Source organism: Ceratotherium simum, chromosome 1 (assembly GCF_057802395.1).
Source record: "Ceratotherium simum simum isolate JZ-2026a chromosome 1, ASM5780239v1, whole genome shotgun sequence".
In the NCBI taxonomy this organism is placed as follows: Eukaryota; Metazoa; Chordata; class Mammalia; order Perissodactyla; family Rhinocerotidae; genus Ceratotherium; species Ceratotherium simum.
This window is the reverse complement of record NC_141900.1, coordinates 110569485-110590322: the sequence shown is the minus strand read 5'-3', so window position 1 is coordinate 110590322 and position 20838 is coordinate 110569485. Positions and strand designations below refer to the sequence as shown.

The following is a 20838-nucleotide window of genomic DNA, read 5'->3' as shown; positions in this document are numbered from 1 at the left end:
GTGTGTAGGCTGGACCACCCAGGTGTGTGTGAGGTTCACACAACCACGAGATCGCCTAATAGCATTTCTCAGAACGTGTCCCTGTAGTCATTAAACGACGCCTGACAGCCTATCAAACAGTGACGTCCCACAACTTCGCAAGAGTAACGCACGCCGAGCGTGCACCTCCCCTTCCACGGGAGCCCTCGGGCCACCGCGCGCCCAGAAGGTGGCGCGAGCAGAGCCCCACCTCCCGGGGCCCCGCCCACATGCCGCGGCAGACGCACCCGTCGCCCGAGGCCCACGGGCGTGACACGCAGCAGTCCCCATGCCCGGCCGCACTCTGCAGCCAGAACCACCCACACACGCCGCCGCAGGGCACGCCCCTTCTCGCTTCACACCCCCACGGCCCGCCGGCGGACAGAGCCCGCCCCGCGCCGTGACGTAGCGCGCAGGCCCCGCCCGCCCCCTAAGAAGACAACCCCCAGGCCTAGGGCTGCGCCCGCCCTGCCGCTTCAGTGACGCCCCACCCACCCCGCGCGATGACGCCACACGCCAGCCCCACCAACCCCCTGAGAGGAGTGCCCCAGGCCCAGGGCCACGACAGCTCTCCCCGCGTGATGACGCTACACGGCGGCCCCGCCCACTTGCGCCTCACGTGGCGCCCCGCCCGGGCCGCGCGGAGTCCTCACATGCCGGCCCCGCCCATACCCCCTGGTGACGCGCCGCAGAGCCGCGCCCGTCCGCCCCGAGTGATGGCGCTCACACTGGCCCCGCCCACCCCACGTTGACGTAAGCAAGCCGTCCCCGTCCACCCCGCGCTGTGACGTGCGCCAGGCCCAGGGCTGCGCCGGGTCGCCGCAGTGGCGCGCGCCCTCCTGACCACCCGCAACGCCCTACCCGCCCTGCGTGCTGACGTCACACGCCGCCCGCGGGCGGAAGCGCGGGCGGGCCGTAGCGGCGGCGCCGTCCCCTCAGAGGGGCGGTGGCGCGCGGGCTGAGGGCTGAGGCTCCTCGGCCGGGACGGGAGGCGAGCGCTAGGCTGCTGCGCGATGAGCGGCGCCCAGGACCGGGGCCCCGAGGCCGGCGCTGGGCGCGCCGAGCCCCCCGGCCGGGCGCTGAGCGTGGACGTGGCGGGGCTGCTGGCGCAGTTGGCGCGCAGCTTCGCGCTGCTGCTGCCGGTGTACGCGCTCGGCTACCTGGGCCTGAGCTTCAGCTGGGTGCTGCTGGCCCTCGGGCTGCTCGTGTGGTGCCGGCGGAGCCGCGGCCTCAAGGCCACCCGCCTGTGCCGCGCGCTGGCGCTGCTGGAGGACGAGGAGCGCGCCGTGCGCCTGGGCGTGCGCGCCTGCGACCTGCCGGCCTGGGTGAGTGGGGCCTCGCGCGGACCCGCCGCCCCGGTCAGGCGTCTCTGTCCGCCACGGCCCGTGCCCCGCCCCGGTCAGGCGTCCTTGTCCGCCACGGCTCGTGCCCCGCCCCGGTCAGGCGTCCTTGTTCGCCACGGCCCGTGACCCGCCCCGCTCAGGGGTCCCTGTCCCCCACGGTACGTGCCCCGCCTGCCTGCCCCGCTCAGGTCCCTGTCCCCCACGGCCGGTACCCTGCCGGGTCAGGGGTCCCTGTCCGCCACGGCCATGCCCCGCCCCGGTCAGGGGTCCCTGTCCCCCACGGCCCGTGCCCCGCCCCGGTCAGGGGTCCCTGTCCGCCACGGCCCGTGCCCCGCCCCGGTCAGGGGTCCCTGTCCCCCACGGCCCGTGCCCCCGACCCGGTCAGGGGTCCTTGTCCGCCACGGCCATGCCCCGCCCCGCCTGCCTGCCCCGGTCAGGGGTGCTTGTCCGCCACGGCCCGTGCCCCGCCCCGGTCAGGGGTCCCCGCCCGCCTCGGGCCTCCCCCGCCCAAGTCAGATGTCCGCACCGCCGTCGGTGTCCCCAGCCCACTGTGCCTCCCTCTCCAGGCCGGGGTCCGCGGGGCTGTCATCGCCTCCTCGGCCCACCCGCCCACGGTGGGGTGTCCTGACCGCCAGGAGCCTCCCGGCACCCGCCTGGGTGGACCCCGGAGCGGGTTCTGACCTAAGTCAGGTGTCCTCGCTTCTGCCGCCCCCGCCCCGTCCCGAGCGGAACCCCCGGTGGGCTGCGCGTGGGCGCCCGGGCGTCTCCCTCTGGCGGGGAGGTGCCTCCCGCCTCTGGAGTGCGCCGAGGGGGACGGCGGGGCTCGCGGAGCCGCCGCCCGCCCGGCCCCGCCCCGCCGGGGGAGTGCGGTGCGGTGACAGTGACAGCGGCGGGGGCACGCTCGGTCCCTCTTCCCCGAGGAGACGCGGCCGTCTCTTGGCCGCTCCTGACGCGGTTGAGGAGCAGTGGGGGCCCCCAAAAGATGTGCTGGTGTCAGCAGGGTTGACAGTTTGCCTCTCGTGTTTCTTTCAGAAGTGGCGTTCTAAGACGGAGCCGCTTCACGTGGGGTGGACTGAATCCCGGTGGTTGGGGCAGGAGGTTGTGCGAGTTCCGCTAATAGGAAGAGTCTGGTGTTGACTGTTTTGCCTCTACCCAGGCAGTTAGTTCCCGGCATGAGTTATGGAGCGTGGGCGCGCCCGCGGTTGGCGCCCTCGTCCTGTCCTTTCTACCGGTGCTGGGCGGCACGTATTACAGGAAGTGGAGCCCGTGTTGAGGGCATGGTGCTCGCGTCGGCCCGGGGTCCGCCTCTGGGAAGGGCCGGCCAGTGAGCCTCGGAAGGGCGTTTCTCTGAGAGGAGCGGGGCTTGGAGAGGGATCTGTTTCCGGTCCTGAGACCCGGTGAAGTCGGGCTGGAGCGAGCGCCCCGGAGGCGGGCGAAGGCAGGCGGGACGCGGCGCCCGGTGACGGCCGGCGGGCTGGCGGGGAGAGCTGAGGGTCGCGCCCTCGGGCGGCGAGCCGGGCGGCGCGCGCTGGCCGCGGGCGCGGCGGTGTTGTGGAGAGTCAGGGCAGCCGGCGCCGGTGGCTCCTAGAGGCAGGAGGCCGGGTGGGCAGGGCGGGAAGAGCCAGCAGAGGTGCGCTCTGGAGATGCAGGACTCTCGTCCGCGGTACCCCAAGTTACACGAGGCCCGAAAGGAACGAGGAACAGTAGGCGCGTTACCAGAAGAGCAGGCGGGAATCGGTGGTGCTGACTCCCGTCGATATTTGGTTATCCAGCAGTTGGCTAATACCCGATTTGCTTGTAAAAATTCTTGTGTAATGCACACTGTTTTGTTTTGTTTTTGTGAGGAAGATCAGCCCTGAGCTAACATCTCCCAATCCTCCTCCCTTTGCTGAGGAAGACCAGCCCTGGGCTAACATCCATGCCCATCTTCCTCCACCCTACATGGGACGCCGCCGCAGCAAGGCCTGCCAAGCGGTGCGTGGGTGCGCCCCTGGATCCGAACCGGTGAACCCTGGGCTGCCGCAGCGGAGCGCACGCACCTAACCGCTTGCGCCACGGGCCGCCCCTGCACACTGTTTTAACGTAGTAAGTTAACAAACATAGTTGCTACCATGCTGAGGGACAAGACAAATTCTTTTTATTTTATTTTTTTTAGAGGAATAGAAAAGGTGATTAGCCAAAGATTCTTTTCTTGGGTTTTTCCTCCGTGTGACTTAAACTGATGAACCATCAGTTCATCTCATGGAGTAAGATTTTTGTATTTTCTTCAGAAATTTTCACTTGCTTATTCTAAATTTGTATTTGTGTTCACATCACACATATATACTTAAACATGCCTGCCTTACTTAGAAAACTTCTGAAGGATTCACATGAAACTTGATAGTGGTGGTATCCAAGAAAAGCACTAAGAGTCTGGAGTTTGAGGGAAATTTTTTTTATATATCTCTTTTTATTGTAATAACCTTGTGTTATTTTCATAATAGAAATTTACACTGTCTAGAAGTGTGCTTGCTATTCTGCTGTAGCCAGGGAGCAAATCAATAACAGAAGCCATGCATTGGAAAAGTTAAGATTTCTCTGTTAGTAGTACTTCGATTTTTACTGTACATACTTAGGTTCTTGCGGTTCTGAACTTTGGGCTGGTGTTTTGCTTTGAACAAGATATATTTGTACACATTTTCATAGTGTCATTGACAACTGTGATTCATAGCAGGGTGGAAGCATAGGAAAACATGAACTAATGTGGTACTCCTTAACCCCACTTTTGGATATGTTCCCTGACAATTTTTCTTCTTTTTATTTAGTACAGTAAAAATTTGTACTGGATATGGAAAATGAGATAGTTAAAGAATATTAATACTTTGATAAAAAATATATACTGTTTCGAATTAAGACTAGTACGATATGAAAAATGGCTCTCACTTAACGTGGTAATTTTGTAAGACTTTGGTTCTACAGCTTTAATGTAAGTGCGTTATTTTTCACTTTTCACTGTTTTTTTCCCATAAATAGAGGAAAAGCCTGGCAGGTTTGGGTTGATGGAGTGAGGACTGGCCTTTTTGTTGTACCAGTGTTGACCTGTGTTAATTGTCTGCCCCTGTAAAATTAGACTATGGGTGAAGAATATTCTTGAAGAGTTTTTGTAGAGATGAATAAGGACAATTTTCCACTGCTATTTTCATTTACTTGAAAGCTTAGAAGTTTTGAGGGTGAAATCTGCCTTTTTCCTGCTTTTACTACTGCCGGTAAATGCTGATTCTATGGCTGCAGAGAAGTTGAGACCCAAACCTGTTGTGTACAGTATTACTCAACTTTTTTGACAGTTGGTCTTTTATTACTCTAATACTTTGATGATTGAGATTTAAAGCATAGTCACTATAGTGTACAAGCTTTTCTTTGGGGAGAGCTTTCTTCCATAGTTCTTCTGGGAAGTTCAGGAGAATTTAACTCTAGCCAAAGTTTAATATGTTTAGGCTAAGAACCAAATGAGCAAAAGAAAACAGAACACTATGGTCTCATGTAAAAGATGGGTAAATATTTGCTTTTATTCTCAGTGTTAATTATTGAGTTATACTTTAATGAAATTTTGTGAAAACTTGTAACAGAAAATAGTTGGTGTAGCTAAATCAGGAATCACAGTTCAGCTGTTTTAAACTGTAATTGCACCTTTAGCATTTCCATCCTAGAGAGATTATGTGCTTTGAGAAAATGTTAGAGTCTCCTCATAGCTGTGAAAGGGATATGGATGCTGCTTTGGGTTTCTTGTTTATACCCACGCTTCTGCTCTGCAGTAGTTCAAAGAGGAAAAGGACTGTGAGCATTGCATTGCTCTGTCTTATGTGATCTAAGTGCTTTGTTAAGTTAGACCAGCACGCCCTAAAGTTGCTAGACATAAAGCAGTAAATATCTGTTTTTTAGTTTAAACTAAAAACTGAATTTAAATTTAGAATATATGCATCCATCAGCTTGTTTGCTCTGGTTTTAGTGATCTTCTGTTTCAGATGAATGTTAGGCTCACTTTACATTTCAAGATGGGAGAATATAGAGCTAGGACTGAACTGTAAATCATTTAAGTAAATACATGAATTGAAAATAATATGTAATAAACTTATATTTAATTAGTGTGTTATATTAAATTATGTTATATATATAGATCTCAATCCTGTAAAGAACCAATTATCAAAAACTAACTAGTAATTTAGTGTTCTCATTAGGCCTAGTGAACCTTTTATTTTTTCTGTAGGTTTTCGTGACTTCTGCACTGGTTGCAACATTTAATCTTGAATAATATCACGGACATTGTGAATATACTAAAAAATGTTGAATTGTACGCTTCAAATTATATGGTCTATGTGAATTATATCTCAGTAGTGCTATTAAAAAATATTATAGACATTGAATTTCTTTTAAAAATAAGTGAAAAAGGCAATCAGTTATAGTACAAAGTAAGCTGTATGTACCTCTTTGCTTATAGAATTCCAGCTAAAACTGTTAGAACTTTTTAAAATTATTGTTTCAACTTAAATTTGGAGTCATTTACATTTTAAAGAATATTTAGTGAAAGGGGTGGGCTTATGAATGAAAATAGCAGGTAAATGTTTTTACCTTAAACCTAATGTTACTTTAAACGTTGATACTATATTGGCTAAACAAACATTCTAATTGAATAACAATAGAAATCATGCTTCAGAGATATAAACAGCCTAAATGTATGTTATTCTGTAAATTATTCTAAGCTCTTACCTTTGAGTCAGGGTGTCGACACATAATTATCATCTATGTTTGACAAATTCAGCCTATAGATTGGTTTGTTTTATATTAGATACATTCTATCATGACATGATTTTAGAATGTGCTATTTGTGGTCTTTTGCATTTTATTATGTTAAATCGTTACCTTTTTAGTTTCCATGACAAGGCTGCCTCAGATGAATTTTCCTCCTCCATTTAAAGATCTGAGGACCCACTGTATGCAGAAGTGTAAAGGGTCATCCTGCCTTCACATGTGTACTCTCTTCTGGGTAGAAATGAGGCAGGGTGTGATGGCCCCAAGTGCTGTGGGGGGCCAGAAGAGAGGATGGGAGGCAGTTAGTGGCGAGGGAGTGCCTATAGACACCTTATGGACATTTGAGAATAGGTGGGAAATCAAGGGCATGTCTCTGGGGTGAGGAGGGTGGGGGTGAAAGCATCAGAGCCCACGAGGGCAGCAGTGTGGATTCTTGGGTGGTCCAGTCTGGAGGGAGCCAAATGGATGGTGACAGAAGGTTGAACTAAGGCTCATCGCTTCTTCTGGGCCCAGGGGTGAGGAGTGGACATGCTGGGACTGGGGTCCAGGCCGGGCTCTCAGGGCAGCTCTCCCATTTCACAGGGAGCCTGTACTGGGCATAAATATGAACACTTCTGTTGAGACAAGGAATGTTTGGATATGGGAGGAGGGGGAGAGAGTGATGTATTCAGAACTAAGCTTGTGAAATCAGAAAATGGGAGCTCCTCTGCAATTCAGTAGAGTTCTCTTCTTGCCTCAGCTTCCAAAAAACTTACAGCCAAGATTATTGCTGGATTGTTGTGCTCTACGCCACTGAGGCAGCTGGAAGTGCACATCCACCTTCCTTCAAATAGCCTGTTCTGTTTTACTCTTAATGATCTTATTGTGCGTTAAACACTGAGTCACCTCAAGTTCTTTTGGAATTGGGTGGGGCACAGTTCTTACACAATGTCAGGAGTTGTCTTTTGCCTGGGGAAACCATTTATTTTGGTGAATTTTTCCTAGAGTAGATCACGTTTTAAGGAACTAGACTAATTTATTTGTAGGGGTTAAAAATGAGCCTTGATTGATTCATCTTTTCACTCAGCTGACGTTTACTAGACATTTGCTCTGTTCCACGTATTGTGCTAGGTACTAGAGACACAAATATGAGTAAGACAAGGCCTTAAACTCAAGAATTCACTGGCTGGTGATAACGCAGTCTATGTATAATCCTAGTTTTAGTCATAGTATGCATTGGTAGTTTTTTGTTGTTGTTAAAAGTAATATGTACTCATTATTTTAATCTAGGGAAAAAATGTATTAAAAACAGCATCCATAATTCCAAACAACCCGTAACAGAAGTTGGTGGAAAATTATAACAACTTTGAATGGAATTGTTATTGTGAATGTTTCTATTTGTGCCAGTAAACCATACTAAAAATCGTTTGTTCAGAAAAATATGGTTTAGGATTTAAAAGACTTCTAGGCTCTTAAATACATATGGAAAAAGAAAGGCAGACTTTTATTAGGTCTTTCTGTTGGTGAAGTGGTATTCCTTTTTTCTTAAATTACGCCATTTAGAGCATTTTGTACATTTATTAAGGTAATAGCTCAGCTCTTTAAGTCAATCTATTTTAAAGCAAAGATTTTACTGATGAAGATTAAAACTCTTTTCTAGGGTTCGTTGATCTAGCTGTGCATATAAGTCCAGTTTTATGCCATGCTCTCTTTACCTATTTTGTGAAAGGCAGTTTTATGATTACTCATAGTGGATGCCTGTGAGACTCATAGTTCATTATCTCGTGTCTTTTTAATGGGTTACCACAGGATATCCAGATGAAAGCATCGAGGATGAAAGTATCGATGCAAAATGACAGCACATTTTAAGTGCACTCTATGTGTCAGCAGCAGTAATTTCCTGTATAAAAGAACTGTTTTGTACCTGGTGACTACACTCAAGAATTAGTGATAACCACACAAACGGTAGATGTGGAAATACTAGTATGACAGTTTTTTGTTTGTTTGTTTGTTTTTAATTTTATTTATTTTTTTCCCCCAAAGCCCCAGTAGATAGTTGTATGTCACAGCTGCACATCCTTCTAGTTGCTGTATGTGGGACGCAGCCTCAGCATGGCCGGAGAAGCAGTGCGTCGGTGCGCGCCCGGGATCCGAACCCCAGGCCGCCAGTAGCGGAGTGCACGCACTTAACTGCTAAGCCACGGGGCCGGCCCTAGTATGACAGTTTTTATTTTACTTTCTTTTTTATTTATAAAATTGTCATTGCAGTTGAGCTTGAACTTCTATTGTTTGTTCAATCACTTATTGAAGTTCTCTTTATTTTTCTGTTTTTAATGAAGATGTAGTTGTGTTTTTCTTTATTTCCTATGTTATGGCTAGACCAGTTTTAAAAACAATTTTTCTGATATAAGAAGAATGCATGCAGAACATTTCAGCTTTGGAGAAGAATAAAGAGGAAAAAGTCGCAGGCAATCCTAACTAGTGATAACCATTATTAACATTTTGGTGATTTTCTGAATCTTTAATAATATGTTTGGATGTATGTGGATGTACATGTGTGTTGTAGCGTCCTTTATTAAGTATGCAACATTATCTTATAGGTGTGTCATGGTTTATTTAAATGATGTCTGATGGACAGATTCAAAAAATGAGATTGTTAGCTATTATATGGTGAGAAAAGATAAAACTAGAGTTTGAGATATTTAATTTTCTGCTCTTTTCAAGTTTTGAAAGGTTATGTGCTTGAGCTATTTATCATATCTGTCTAGGACATATGAACTATTTTCGAACTCATGAAAGTAGCATGATAATGTTATAAGCAGACTAGCTGAGGAGGGCAGTATTTGTTTTTGAATGGTGTGATTTTAAAATGCATGTAGATTTATCCGGATCTCCCCTTATGTAAATAACCTTTAGGACAAAAGCCCCCTCCCCCCATCCCTGCTCCACCCCTGCCCCATGGAATCACAACTTTAATTAGCTTCTCTTCCTCTGTACCATCTTGGGATATTAAAGTTTATTAAGAGGAGGAATATTTTAAACAATTTATTTATTTATTTTTTTCCCCCCAAAGCCCCAGTAGATAGTTGTATGTCATAGTTGCACATCCCTCTAGTTGCTGTGTGTGGGATGCGGCCTCAGCATGGCCGAAGAAGTGGTGCGTCGGTGCGCGCCCAGGATAGAACCCGGGCCGCAGCGGAGCGTGCACACTTAACTACTAAGCCACGGGGCCGGCCCAAGGAGGAATATTTTAAACTGAAGTAGTGGCTTTGTGTAGCACAGTGTCATGATGGCTACTTGGAGATTGCTGAGAAGACTCGCTGGATTGTCATTGACCTTGTCTGAAAGTAACCAGCTGTGTGACTAGTGTCAGTGTCATCAGGCAGCTCTTGGTCACTGAGTAGTGTGTGCCACTGGCAGATGAGTGAGCTTACCCTCATGGTACCAGTCTTACACATGACAGGGTTGCTGCTTAGGCGCACACTGGTGAGGCAGGCTCTGGATCTGGTAGATGTGGGTTCCTGTCTGAGACCGACCCCTTCCTAACTCTATGCACTTGGGTAAGTCAGTCATACATTTTAGAACCTCACTTGCCTTATCATTAGATGGACATTGAAATGAGCCTGACCTCGTGATGTGGTTGTGAAGCTGGAATGGGGAAAGGCTGAGGGACGTGCTGGGACTGGGAGGGCAGCGGCGGCCAGTGGTGCCCTTGGGTTAGTGATCTGAGTGGCTGATGCTCCCTTTCACCATCTTTTCCCCTGCTTCATCTGGAAGGGGGCAGATGAGACCTGAAGCTGCTCTTTGCTTCTATTTCACTGCCGTTTGTTTATTTTGTGTTGTTGCTAAGAATTTACCATAATGCTTTGTTATTATTCACACTTGAAAGTATTCCTTATGATTTCTCTCTCTTTTTGCTCTGTACATCCCTGAAATAATATCCAAGGTGCCTATATTACTACCCCTCATTCTTGATGCTTCTTCCTTAAAACAAATGCTGTCCCAAGGAGGACATGGTTAATCTTTCCTCGCCCTGCTTGCAGCAGCTGCCCTGATGCAGTAGATAACCATAGTTAGTTACATTTTGACAGCATCATGTTGCAGATTTTTTCATTCTAATACTCATTTCCTTCTTCTTGTGAATAAGTGTTGGTTAGTGACTAAAATGAGGATTTTAAAATATGCATCCTATTTCTAGGTCAGTTGTAATCGTTTAATTTAACCTGTATTAGATGTGGAGTTGTTTCCTTCTGAGAGATTGATATGTTTTAGGTTTTCTAGAGTAAGGTAGATCTGTAGAAGATAAATCCGGTGATGTGGGAAGAGAACATTGTCCAACTTGCTTCATGCCATAAGTATTACACTGGAGTACATATTCTATACTGGTGTTCAGGTATGCCACTCATTCTGAGATACCAGCATCAAATTGCTAAAATTATTGATCTGAATGATTCTCTTACTTTCTGTTTTTTAACAAAACTTTGCTTACATATTTGTTAAAACATTTAGTTAAATGTACTTTGTCTTATAATTGTGTATAGGGTTAAGAGTTTGAAGACAAGGATTTTTTATATCCACTATAGCGTCTAGTAGAGTGCATTTGCGTATAGTTTGCTCAGTAAATGTAATGACTTGTTGGGAACAGTGAACTACTAATTGCTTGTTTTGTTAGGACTTTCTACACCCAATTTGTAAATTGTTACATAATACCCATGTTGCCGTTATTATATATATTTGAGTTGAACTATCTACTGAGATCATTAATTTATTTCATTTGTACTATAAATATTTAAATGCCTAGCAAGTGAATGCATAAGATCTGTTAACACTTCTTTTTTTTTTTTTTTTAAAGATTTTATTTATTTTATTTTTTCCCCCCAAAGCCCCAGCAGATAGTTGTATGTCATAGCTGCACATCCTTCTAGTTGCGGCATGTGGGACTCGGCCTCAGGATGGACGGAGAAGTGGTGCCTCGATGCGCACCCGGGATCCGAGCCTGGGCCGCCAGCATTGCAGCGCGCGCACTTAACCACCAAGCCACAGGGCCGGCCCCTGTTAACACTTCTAAGTTAGTGTCTGAGTACTGGGTTTCTACAACCAAAAACCCAAATATAATCTGAAACAAAAATGACAATATAATTTCTAGTTACTTTTTCACAGAAGTAAAGATTTTGAAATCTATCCGGTAGCTAATAGAAAGTGTTGATTTTACTTAATAGCTTGAGTCAGATGGTGCTTTTATCTTGGGCGAAATAAAGGAGTGACCATTGCTGTGTGTGTGAAGAATACTTTGAAAGGAACTATCTGTGGATTGTGATGTCGTGAATGGAGCAGGAGGGGAAACGCGACAGCCCATCTTTGCTTGCTGCCTGCACCAGGACCACTATAACAAAACACCACAAACTTGGTGGCTTAAAACAAGGCAGGTTTATCTTTTACCATTCTGGAGGCCAAAAGTCTGAAATCAGTTCCTATGGGCTGAGACCAGAGTTGGCAGGGCCCTGCTCCCTCTGAGTCCTTTCCCAGCTACTGGAGCTGCATTTCTGGGCTTCTGGCCCTTCCTCCACCTTCAAAGCCAGTAGCTGCTTCCATCATCACATCCTGTTTTCTGTCTGTGTCAAATCTCCCTCTGCTCCCTTTTATAAGGACACTTGTGATTTGCATTAGGGCCCACCTGGATAATCAAGGATAATCTCCTGGACTCAGCATCTTATCACATCTACAAAGTCTTTTTTTGCCATATAAGGCAACACTCACAGGTTCTAGGGATTAGGATGTGGATAGTATCTTTTGAGGGCCTTATTCAGCCGACAGTACTGCCCCTATGTCTTAGAATACTCAGGAGCCATGGTGGCTAAACAATAGTAATTATGACTCAGCCGTATTTTGTCAGTTTTGAAAGACACTTTCCCCTATGCTTGTTGTCTCTGGACGGATTCATCTCACAGCTGTGTGTCATTGTTTAGTTAGCACACTCTTTCCTTCTTAGTGGCATAAAAAGAGATGATGTGTCTTATAATTGATCCCATCTTGGATTCAACACTGGCTATTCCCTTTTTCCACTGTAACCCTAGTGCCTGAAAATTATGTGTGGTCTGGCAGAGATGGAATAAGCAAAAACAAATGGGAGAAGGAGGAACTGAGCCGTTGGAGGAAGGGTGGCCTACATGGGGCAGATTGTTTGCGCTGGGAGATGAGGAGAGGAACACACGAAGCAGGGCCTTACATTGTGTAAGTGGAGAAGTTTGGGCTTGATCTGATGGACGCTAGGAAAACATTTAAAAGAGTGATGTGTCCCATTTTACGAAGAGGACTGTGTAGCAAGATAAATTGGGCAGTGATATCCATATGGACCGAGACAACAAAGACTGGTGACCAGATCTGCACATGAGGAAAGAAGGAGTGTCTGAATCTTATGGAGTCACACTGGGAAGGAAGGAAGAAAGGAGATGAGATGGAAAAGTGAAAGATTACCCCAGGTCACTTGCTTGCGCTACCACTGGGTAAGGAAATGATGATGCCATTTGCCAAGAAAGACACAATAGGAACACTAGTTTGGAGGCCTGGGGGTAAGGATGGGAGATTATTAATTTCATTTGAAAAACATTGAGTTTAAAGAGCCTAGGGGAGTTCCAAGAGGAGTTATCCAAACAGCAGCCAGCAACTGGTAGGTGAGATGGGGGGGGGGGGGACGACACACATCTGAACACCATCAGTTCACAGGTGGTTGAAATCATGCTTGACGTGGGGAGATGGAGGAAGAGTGTGTAGATAGCATACCAAGTGACAGCCCAGGACAGAGCCTTTATACTTCTGTGCAATCAGGGGATGGGAAAATAAGGAAAATGGTTAATGCATTTAGTGCTCACTGAGTGCAAGTTCTCTTCTAAGCACTCTCCGTAGAAGAAGTCATTTAAACCCCACAACAGACATGTTATCCTCTTTTTACAGATGAGGAAACTGGGACCACGCTAACTCTTGAGAGGTTCCATGACTTGCCTTCGGTCCCAGAATTGGAAGTGGCAGGGGTAGAATTTGAATGGGAAGTCTGTTGGCTGCTGTGCCATTCAGAAGTGCTTTCCATGCTCTTTTTATGGTGGTGAAAAAGAAACTGGGGATTAGACATTGTCTAATCTAGTCATGTTGATAATTTCCACTTTTCAGAGGAGGAGGCTAAGGCCTGGGGGGTTCTGCAGTTACCTGCAGTCACAGAAGTACCAGAGATGATCCTGGGCTGAGTCAGGTGTCCCTGCCCGTCATACGCTTTGCACTGCTTCTCCATGCCCAAAGCTGGGCCCAGCCGCAGCACCTGGCCAGCAGCAGCACCTGGAGGCAGCATTGCTGCCAGTAGAGCAAACTAACCCAAACTGATGGCCTACCTCAGTAGCAAGTTTAGACCTTCCATTTATATAGCGTTGGCATTCTTTGTTTTTTTGTGAGGAGGTCAGCCCTGTGCTAACATCTGCCAATCCTCCTCTTTTTTTTTTTTTTTGCTGAGGAAGACGGCCCTGGGCTAACATCCGTGCCCATCTTCCTCCACTTTATATGGGACGCCGCCACAGCATGGCTTGCCAAGCAGTGCGTCGGTGCGCGCCCGGGATCCGAACCAGCGAACCCCGGGCCGCCGCAGCGGAGTGCGCGCACTTAACCGCTTGCGCCACCGGGCCGGCCCCAGCGTTGGCATTCTTAATTGTTAAATTAGGGGTAACAACTGGACAGTGGTATATATTTTAAATGTTTTTGATCTATGTGAGTAATTAGGACAAGTAATAGAAATGCTCTTTCTTGATCTTTGTTTCCTTCTTACATTTCCAGCTTTTTGTCTGGGATCATTTGCCTCCTGCCTGAAGAACTCACTTTAATATTTCTTTTAGAACAAGTCGGCCAGCAACAAATTTTCTCAATTTGTGTTTGTTTACAGAAAAATTGAACAGATAATAGAGAGTTCCCATATCCCTCCTGGCGTATAGTTTCTTATATGTATTATTAACATCTTGGCATTAGTGTGGTACATTTGTTAGAATTATTGAAACAATGTTGATACATTATTAACTAAAGTCCACAAGTTTACATTAGGAGTCTCTCCTTGTTTTGTAGAATGGTTTCACTGCCCTAAAAATTCCCTGTGCCCTAAAAATCCCACTATTCTTCCCTCCCTTCCCCTCACCCCAAAACCCCTGAGTGGTTACTGATCTTTTTACCGTCTATAGTTTTGCCTTCTCCAGAATGTCAGATAGTTGGAATCATACAGTGTGTTGCCTTTGCAGATTGGCTTCTTTCACTTAGCGGTATACATTTAAGGTTCCTCCATGTCTTCTCGTGGTTTGATAGCTCATTTCTTTCCTTTATTTTTATTACAATAAAGTCCAAATAACATAAAATTAACTATTTTAAAATGTACAATTAAGTGTCATTTAGTACCTTCATAGCGTTGTGCAATCATCACTTCTATCTAGTCCCAAAACATTTTCATCACCCCAAAAGAAACCCTGTGCCCATTAGCAGTCACTCCCTATTCCTCCTTTCCCCTGCCCATGCAACCATTAATCTGCTTTCTGTCTCTGATTTTACCTGTTCTGGACATTTCATATAAATGAAATCATACGTGACCTTTTGTGCCTGGTTTATTTCACTTAGCATAATATTTTCAAGGTTGTACCCTGTAGCATAACTCCTTTCTTTTTATGGCTAAATAATATTCCATTGTATGGATATACCACAATTTGTTTATCTGTTCATCCTTTGATAAAAATTTGGGTTGTTTCTATCTTTTGGCCATTGTGAATAATGCTGTGAACATTTGTGTACAAATTTTTGTTTGAATACCTGTTTTCAGTTTTGGGGGGAATATACCTAGAAGTGGAATTGCTGGGTTTAAATTTTTGAGGAACTGCCAAACTGTTTTCCACAATAGTAGGAATATTTTACAGTCTCACCAGCAATGTAAGAAGGTTCTCTTTCCTCCACATGCTTGCCAACACTTGTTATTTTTAGTTTTTTTGATTATAGGCATCCTAGTGGATGTGAAGTGGTATCTCATTGTGAGTTTGATTGCATTTCCCTGATAACTAATATCACCTTCACATGATTATGTGAAAATTACCTTAATCCAGTAAGGTTTTGAGTTGGCCTGCAGGTGGGTTGTGGGAAAAAGCTGTGTCTAGTCTTGTTTCACCTACTCTTAGAGTGTAGCCCTCCAAAGGTTGTGAGTGAAGACCTACAGTGTTGACTAAGTCCCTCCTTGATCGATCTCAAAGTCCAAGTTATGCTTTCTCAATACGAGGAGCCTGCCAAAAGCTCTATCTTGCTTTTTTGAGGCTAGCTACCCGCCCTAAGTAGCCTGAGAGCTGGGCAAATACCTCCAGGTTAACGTTGTGAAAGTCAGCTCCCTTCCTTTCCCCTCCCTCTCAGGGCGCTTGGCCCCTCACACAGGTCCTGGTTGCTCAGTTGTCCCACACTCCAGCTCTCGTCTTTCTGGTCTCGTGAGATTCTGTAAACTTGGTTGGCTTCTCTGCTTCTCAGCCACATTTCTCTGGATTTCTCAACCTCTTGTAGCACACCCCTGGGGGAGAACAGCTACAGTGTCGATCCTCCACTCGGTAGTGCCTTCTCCGTCACATTTCAGCCCCTCTAGTCCTCCATGCCTTGGCAGCTTTCCAGTGTTTCGGGGTGTGTGTGAGCATGTGGGTGTGTGAGAGTGTGAGTGTGTTTCATCAGGCTTTTTTAACTGTTCTCAGCAGAATTGGTCTGCTGCAGGGTACTCGGGTTGTCATAGTTGGAAACCAGTGTTATTTATAGGGAAAAATAGATTTGTGAACGCCTAATATATTGCCTCTGAAAGTTAAAAGAAAAAATGTTTTCTGTTGTTGAAATGTGCACTTTGGAAAGGGGATGGGGAGATAGATTTAGGAGAAAAAGGTCAGGTGTCAAGTTTTACTTGTATAATTTTATTTCAAAATGTTTCCCTGGGCAAATATTTTACGTTTTTGTGGGTTTCTTTTTTTTTTTTTTTTTTTTAAGGAAAGTACTGTTAGCACAGAGTGTGAGGTGACTTCTAAATTTTAAGCAATGGAGCTTGAAGTAAACAGCTATAGAAAAATTCCAGTTTGGGCTTCACTTATTTTGCCTGTGAAATGGCACCTGATGAGTCAGGTAAACTCTGCAAGTACCTGTTCGACATGACCATTTAGTGAACTCATCTTTTTATGAGTGGTGAGTACTATCTGTTTCATTTATTTTACACTTTATAGCCTCAGGAGAAGGACAGGCTGAAAACACTGAGACTGTTAGTTATAATTAGAGGAGAAAAAAAAGTTTTGAAAAATTTAAAACTTTCACAACAGCCCCCTTCCTGTGTAAGGGGGGGGCGGGGAATCTGACTGCCCCACAGGACAGTTCAGCCCAGCACTGCATCAAGGCCCCAGGGGAGCTCCCCTGGTGCAGCCCTAGATCTGGACTCAGGGTCCAAGGCCATTCTTCATTGCGGCCACCCCCGCTCTGTGGCTGCTGGCCAGCACCGACCTTCTGGGGCTCGGATTCTTCATCTGCAAAATGGTAAGGAAGTGTAGTAATTGATCTGTCGGGTCCCTGCAAGCGCTTAAAAATAAAACAAAAAATGAGCCAGGAGTTGGCCCTTAAATGGGGGGAGGGGGCAAGCAGAGTAGCGTAGATAAGGCACAGTGGGCAAGAAACCGCTTTAAAGTGGGAAGTGAATTTTTTATAGGGTAGAAGAGATTGGGAGTGAAGGAGTAGGTTGTAGTAGGGAAATATAAGCGTTGGTTGTTACATATACAGTATGTCGTGTAATAAAGCAATTTATTCGTGTATCTTTATGGCCTCACCAAATATTTCAGTTCTGATATATGTGCAGGTTTTTAACTAACTTTGAAAATAACTTGTGGCCCATACTGGCTCCTCCTTCGTCAGTGAGTGGACCAGGTGCCCTCTGAGGGAAATGGATCACTGAGGTGTCCTTGTTTGTCGGTCAGTCCACTTACAAGGAACTCTGAATCAGGCATCTAGTTCACCTCCAGGCCTCTGGAGTTACTTATTTGGTTCTCTTATTATTTTGGGAAATATCTGATTAAAATAAATGAAGTGTAGTAACGCAGCATGTGTTTTAGAGATCAGTCTCCTCATTCCCCTTTTATTTATTAACAGCTATATTGAGATATAATTCACATACCATATAGTTCAGGCATTAAAAATATACAATTCAATGTTTTTCAGTATATTCACAGGATTGTGTAACCATCACCAAAATCTAATTTTAGAACATTTTTGTCCTCCCTTAAAGAAACTCTTTACCCACCGGTACTCATTCCCCATTCCCTCTACATTCCTCCTGCCAGCCCTAGGCAACCACTGATGCACTTTCTGTCCCTATAGATATCGCCGTTCTGGACATCCCATGTCGGTGGAATCAGACAGCGTGTAGTCTTTGTGACCTTGACTACCTGTGCAATAGATGACAGAGAGAGATGGTAGGTAGATAGAGGATAGAAAATGAGAGACGATAGATGATTGATAAATAGATGGTAAATTGATAGATGGTCGATACCGTGTCCATCTCCTGGTCGTGATGATGTACTGTAGTTGTGTAAGATGTAACCATTGGGGGAAACTGGGTAAAGTGCACACAAGGGCCTTTCTGTGCTTTTTTGCAATTGTTTTAAAAAAAAAAGAAGAAAAGAAATCCTTGAGGGCGATCTTATGATCTAATTATTGATTTCTGTATATAGTTATGCATATATGGTGAATAACTAGTGGATTTTCTAGGAAGAATTGAAGAGAGCCTAGGATTTGACCAAGAGATGTGCAAAAATTTTTGTAATTTTTTTCACTGAGATTCCCTGTCATTATTCAGTCTCTTGTATGGAAAACAAAGATTGATAGAGTAAGCCATGAAATTTCTCCCTGGATTATCACTGTAACACCAAAACTGAAGGGTTTTTTTAAAGATATTTCTGGGGCTGGCCCCGTGGCTTAGCGGTTAAGTGCGTGCGCTCCGCTACTGGCGGCCCGGGTTGGAATCCTGGGCGTGCACCGATGCACCGCCTCTCCGGCCATGCTGAGGCCGTGTCACATACAGCAACTAGAAGGATGTGCAACTGTGACATACAACTATCTACTGGGGCTTTGGGGAAGAAAAGAAGGAGGAGGATTGGCAATAGATGTTAGCTCAGAGCCGGTCTTCCTCAGCAAAAAGAGGAGGATTAGCACGGATGTTAGCTCAGGGCTGATCTCCCTCACCTAAAAAAAAAAAAAAAAAGATATTTCTGTATTGCATGATCACAGTTAATGACAAACCAGCATAATGGGGGATGTACCAGAATCTTGGTCTCAAACATCCAATAAAGATAAATGATTATATTTAGAAAAAAAATCCTGATATTTTCAAGTGCCTGATTATCTACTGTTCTTCACTGTATACAAATAAAGGAATAAAAGGAGAAAACAAGTAGATTTTAGGTTGGTAAATTTGTCTGACTTCATTCTCATGACTCTTAAGATATTTACTATCTGTGTGAGAATAAAATTAAGCTTTTAGAAATAGCATAAACCTATTTCTTGAAAATGAAAAATCACAGTAAAATTTCAAACATAATATGACTTCTGAATCCATGTAAATGTTGGGTATTCCTGTCAGTTCTATAATTCTAGAGGATTTTAACCCCAACTTCACAGTCTCATATAGTTTCTTTTTTTTTATAGTAGAACAAAGCTGGATTGATTTCACATAGTGCATGTGCAGTTAATTCAGTGTGACAATTACATATCTATCTTCTAGTCCATTCCAGTCAAAACATAAGCATATAAATTTGAATAGTAGCATTTGATTTAAATTTAAAATAAAAAACAACCGGATTGTTTTACGTGTTTTGGTAAAGAAGAGAAGACGTGCTTCCTATTCTTGGACTCATTTTAATTTGCAAGATTGATGTAACTCATCCCAAAACCTCAACTTTAAATCAAGATTGTCAAAAGATTTACTTGTATGATTTTTCTTTCTTTGAGCAGTTACAGGAACAGTGTCTAAATTACTTTAGAATTTTGTTAAAATATACTTCAAGTCTGAAAAATATCCATAGACATGCATCTATATGTAAGGCATTAACTAAGTCTCTTGACATTAGTATTTTGATGAAGGCTTATCTAATTGTCCTCGTGGATAGAAGTTATGAAGTGTCCCTGTTTTTTTTTTTGTGAGGAAGATCAGCCCTGAGCTAACACCTATGCCAATCCTCTTTTTTTTTTTTTTTTTTTGCTGAGGAAGACTGGCCCTGGGCTAACATCTGTGCCCATCTTCTTCCACTTTATATGGGACGCTGCCCCAGTATGGGCTGACAAGCAGTGCGTCGGTGCGTGCCGGGGATCTGAACCCTGGCTGCCGGCAGCGGAGCGCACGCACTTAACCACTACGCCATGGGGCCAGCCCCAAAGTGTCCCTGTTTTTGCTCTGCCATTGAATGTTAGTCCTGGCTTAAATTTTCCTGACCTTCTATGCATGCACTGAAACTTAAGGCCCCCTTCAAAAGTAAATGGATGGATGAATAGTATCTAACATAGCAGATATATTATATGAAATTACAGAAGGCCTCATAGTAAAATTCCTTTAAAGTGTACGTGCTTTTAGTGAATTATTAGAAATAAGAATTACTTTTCAAATAACTTAGACAGCTTTGTTAGTTATAGAAAGTATGCTGGAATGAACTTAGCTTCTTAATTTTTATTTTACTGTTTCCCAATCTACAAAAATAACTAGTGGTCATTCATATAACAAAGAAATAGTATTATTATTGAAGATAGAAAACCAAATTTTTTCAAAATATCAAATTTAAACAAGCATTTGTCCACAGTGGTACATAAATACTTCCCCTCTCTGCCACCTCTGCTGTTTCTAGAGCCAAGAAGAGCCTCACGTCCATGGAGCTGATGTTTGGCCCGAGCTGTGGCTCTCCTGTGTCTTCAGCCGGCTTTCCTTTTGTCAGCAGCCAGCTCTTATTTCGAACTGTTAGAATTTGAGATGACAGAAGAAAGCAGCAGATTTCCCCTACTCTAGATTTGTGTTGAGCATATAAAGGTGTGATTGTGGTCACTACCTGTGTCTCAGGGAAAGATGCAGAAATATTAGTGCTTCTCCAGATTCCCTAGTGAAATTTCTCACATAAAAACCATGTAAGAGAGAATTTTGAAAATGTTTTCTGGTAGGAAAAGGCTTTAAACAGATGGATTTTCCAGCAGTGTCATTGCATTTTAATGTCTTTGCACTGTATTGTTCTTTTTGGTGTACTGAATCTCACTGTTACACAGTTATCCAAGACCACAAGAAGATGACACAAACCACTGAGAAAATTATAACTGTGGACTTTGAAAAAGATTAATTGATTTATTTACTGTATGAATTAAATTGGTTCCCTACTTTTTATGTAGACTAGAAATAGATAAACCCAGTTATTTTATGCAGTTTCTTTTTATTATCCAAAGGAGTAATTTGACCATACTGTTAACATTTTATTACAGAATTGACAGAGGTTCTGAGAGAGCCACTCTTCTCACCTTTTTGACCTTGAATACTGTCTTCTTTATAGAAGAAGCTATTTGGAGAAAGCATCCCAGAATCTTAGAAAAAATATTATATTAAAATTTCTTGATTCTATTTTTCCAATTTCCATGCATACTGAGCCTCTGGCGATAGGAGAGGAGCAGACTG

General features: G+C 44.9%; 1 protein-coding gene across 6 annotated transcripts in view; it reads left to right on the top strand.

Moving 5' to 3' along the window:
- The first annotated feature begins 963 nt into the window (after positions 1-963).
- Positions 964-20838, top strand: part of ESYT2 (extended synaptotagmin 2) — a 97253-nt gene continuing 77378 nt past the window's right edge. For 2 of the 6 annotated variants that reach the window (XR_015552744.1, XM_087433836.1), the window contains exon 1: positions 964-1343. Coding sequence is in view for 5 of the 6 variants with exons in the window: in XM_087433836.1 (XP_087289962.1) it covers positions 1032-1343 (312 nt within the window). In the remaining variant the exon portion in view is untranslated. Of the gene's footprint in view, positions 1344-11615; positions 12629-17526; positions 17609-20838 lie in introns of those variants that run through there. The other 4 variants (XM_014787591.2, XM_004430576.3, XM_087433826.1 and 1 more) reach the window with 4 other exon arrangements.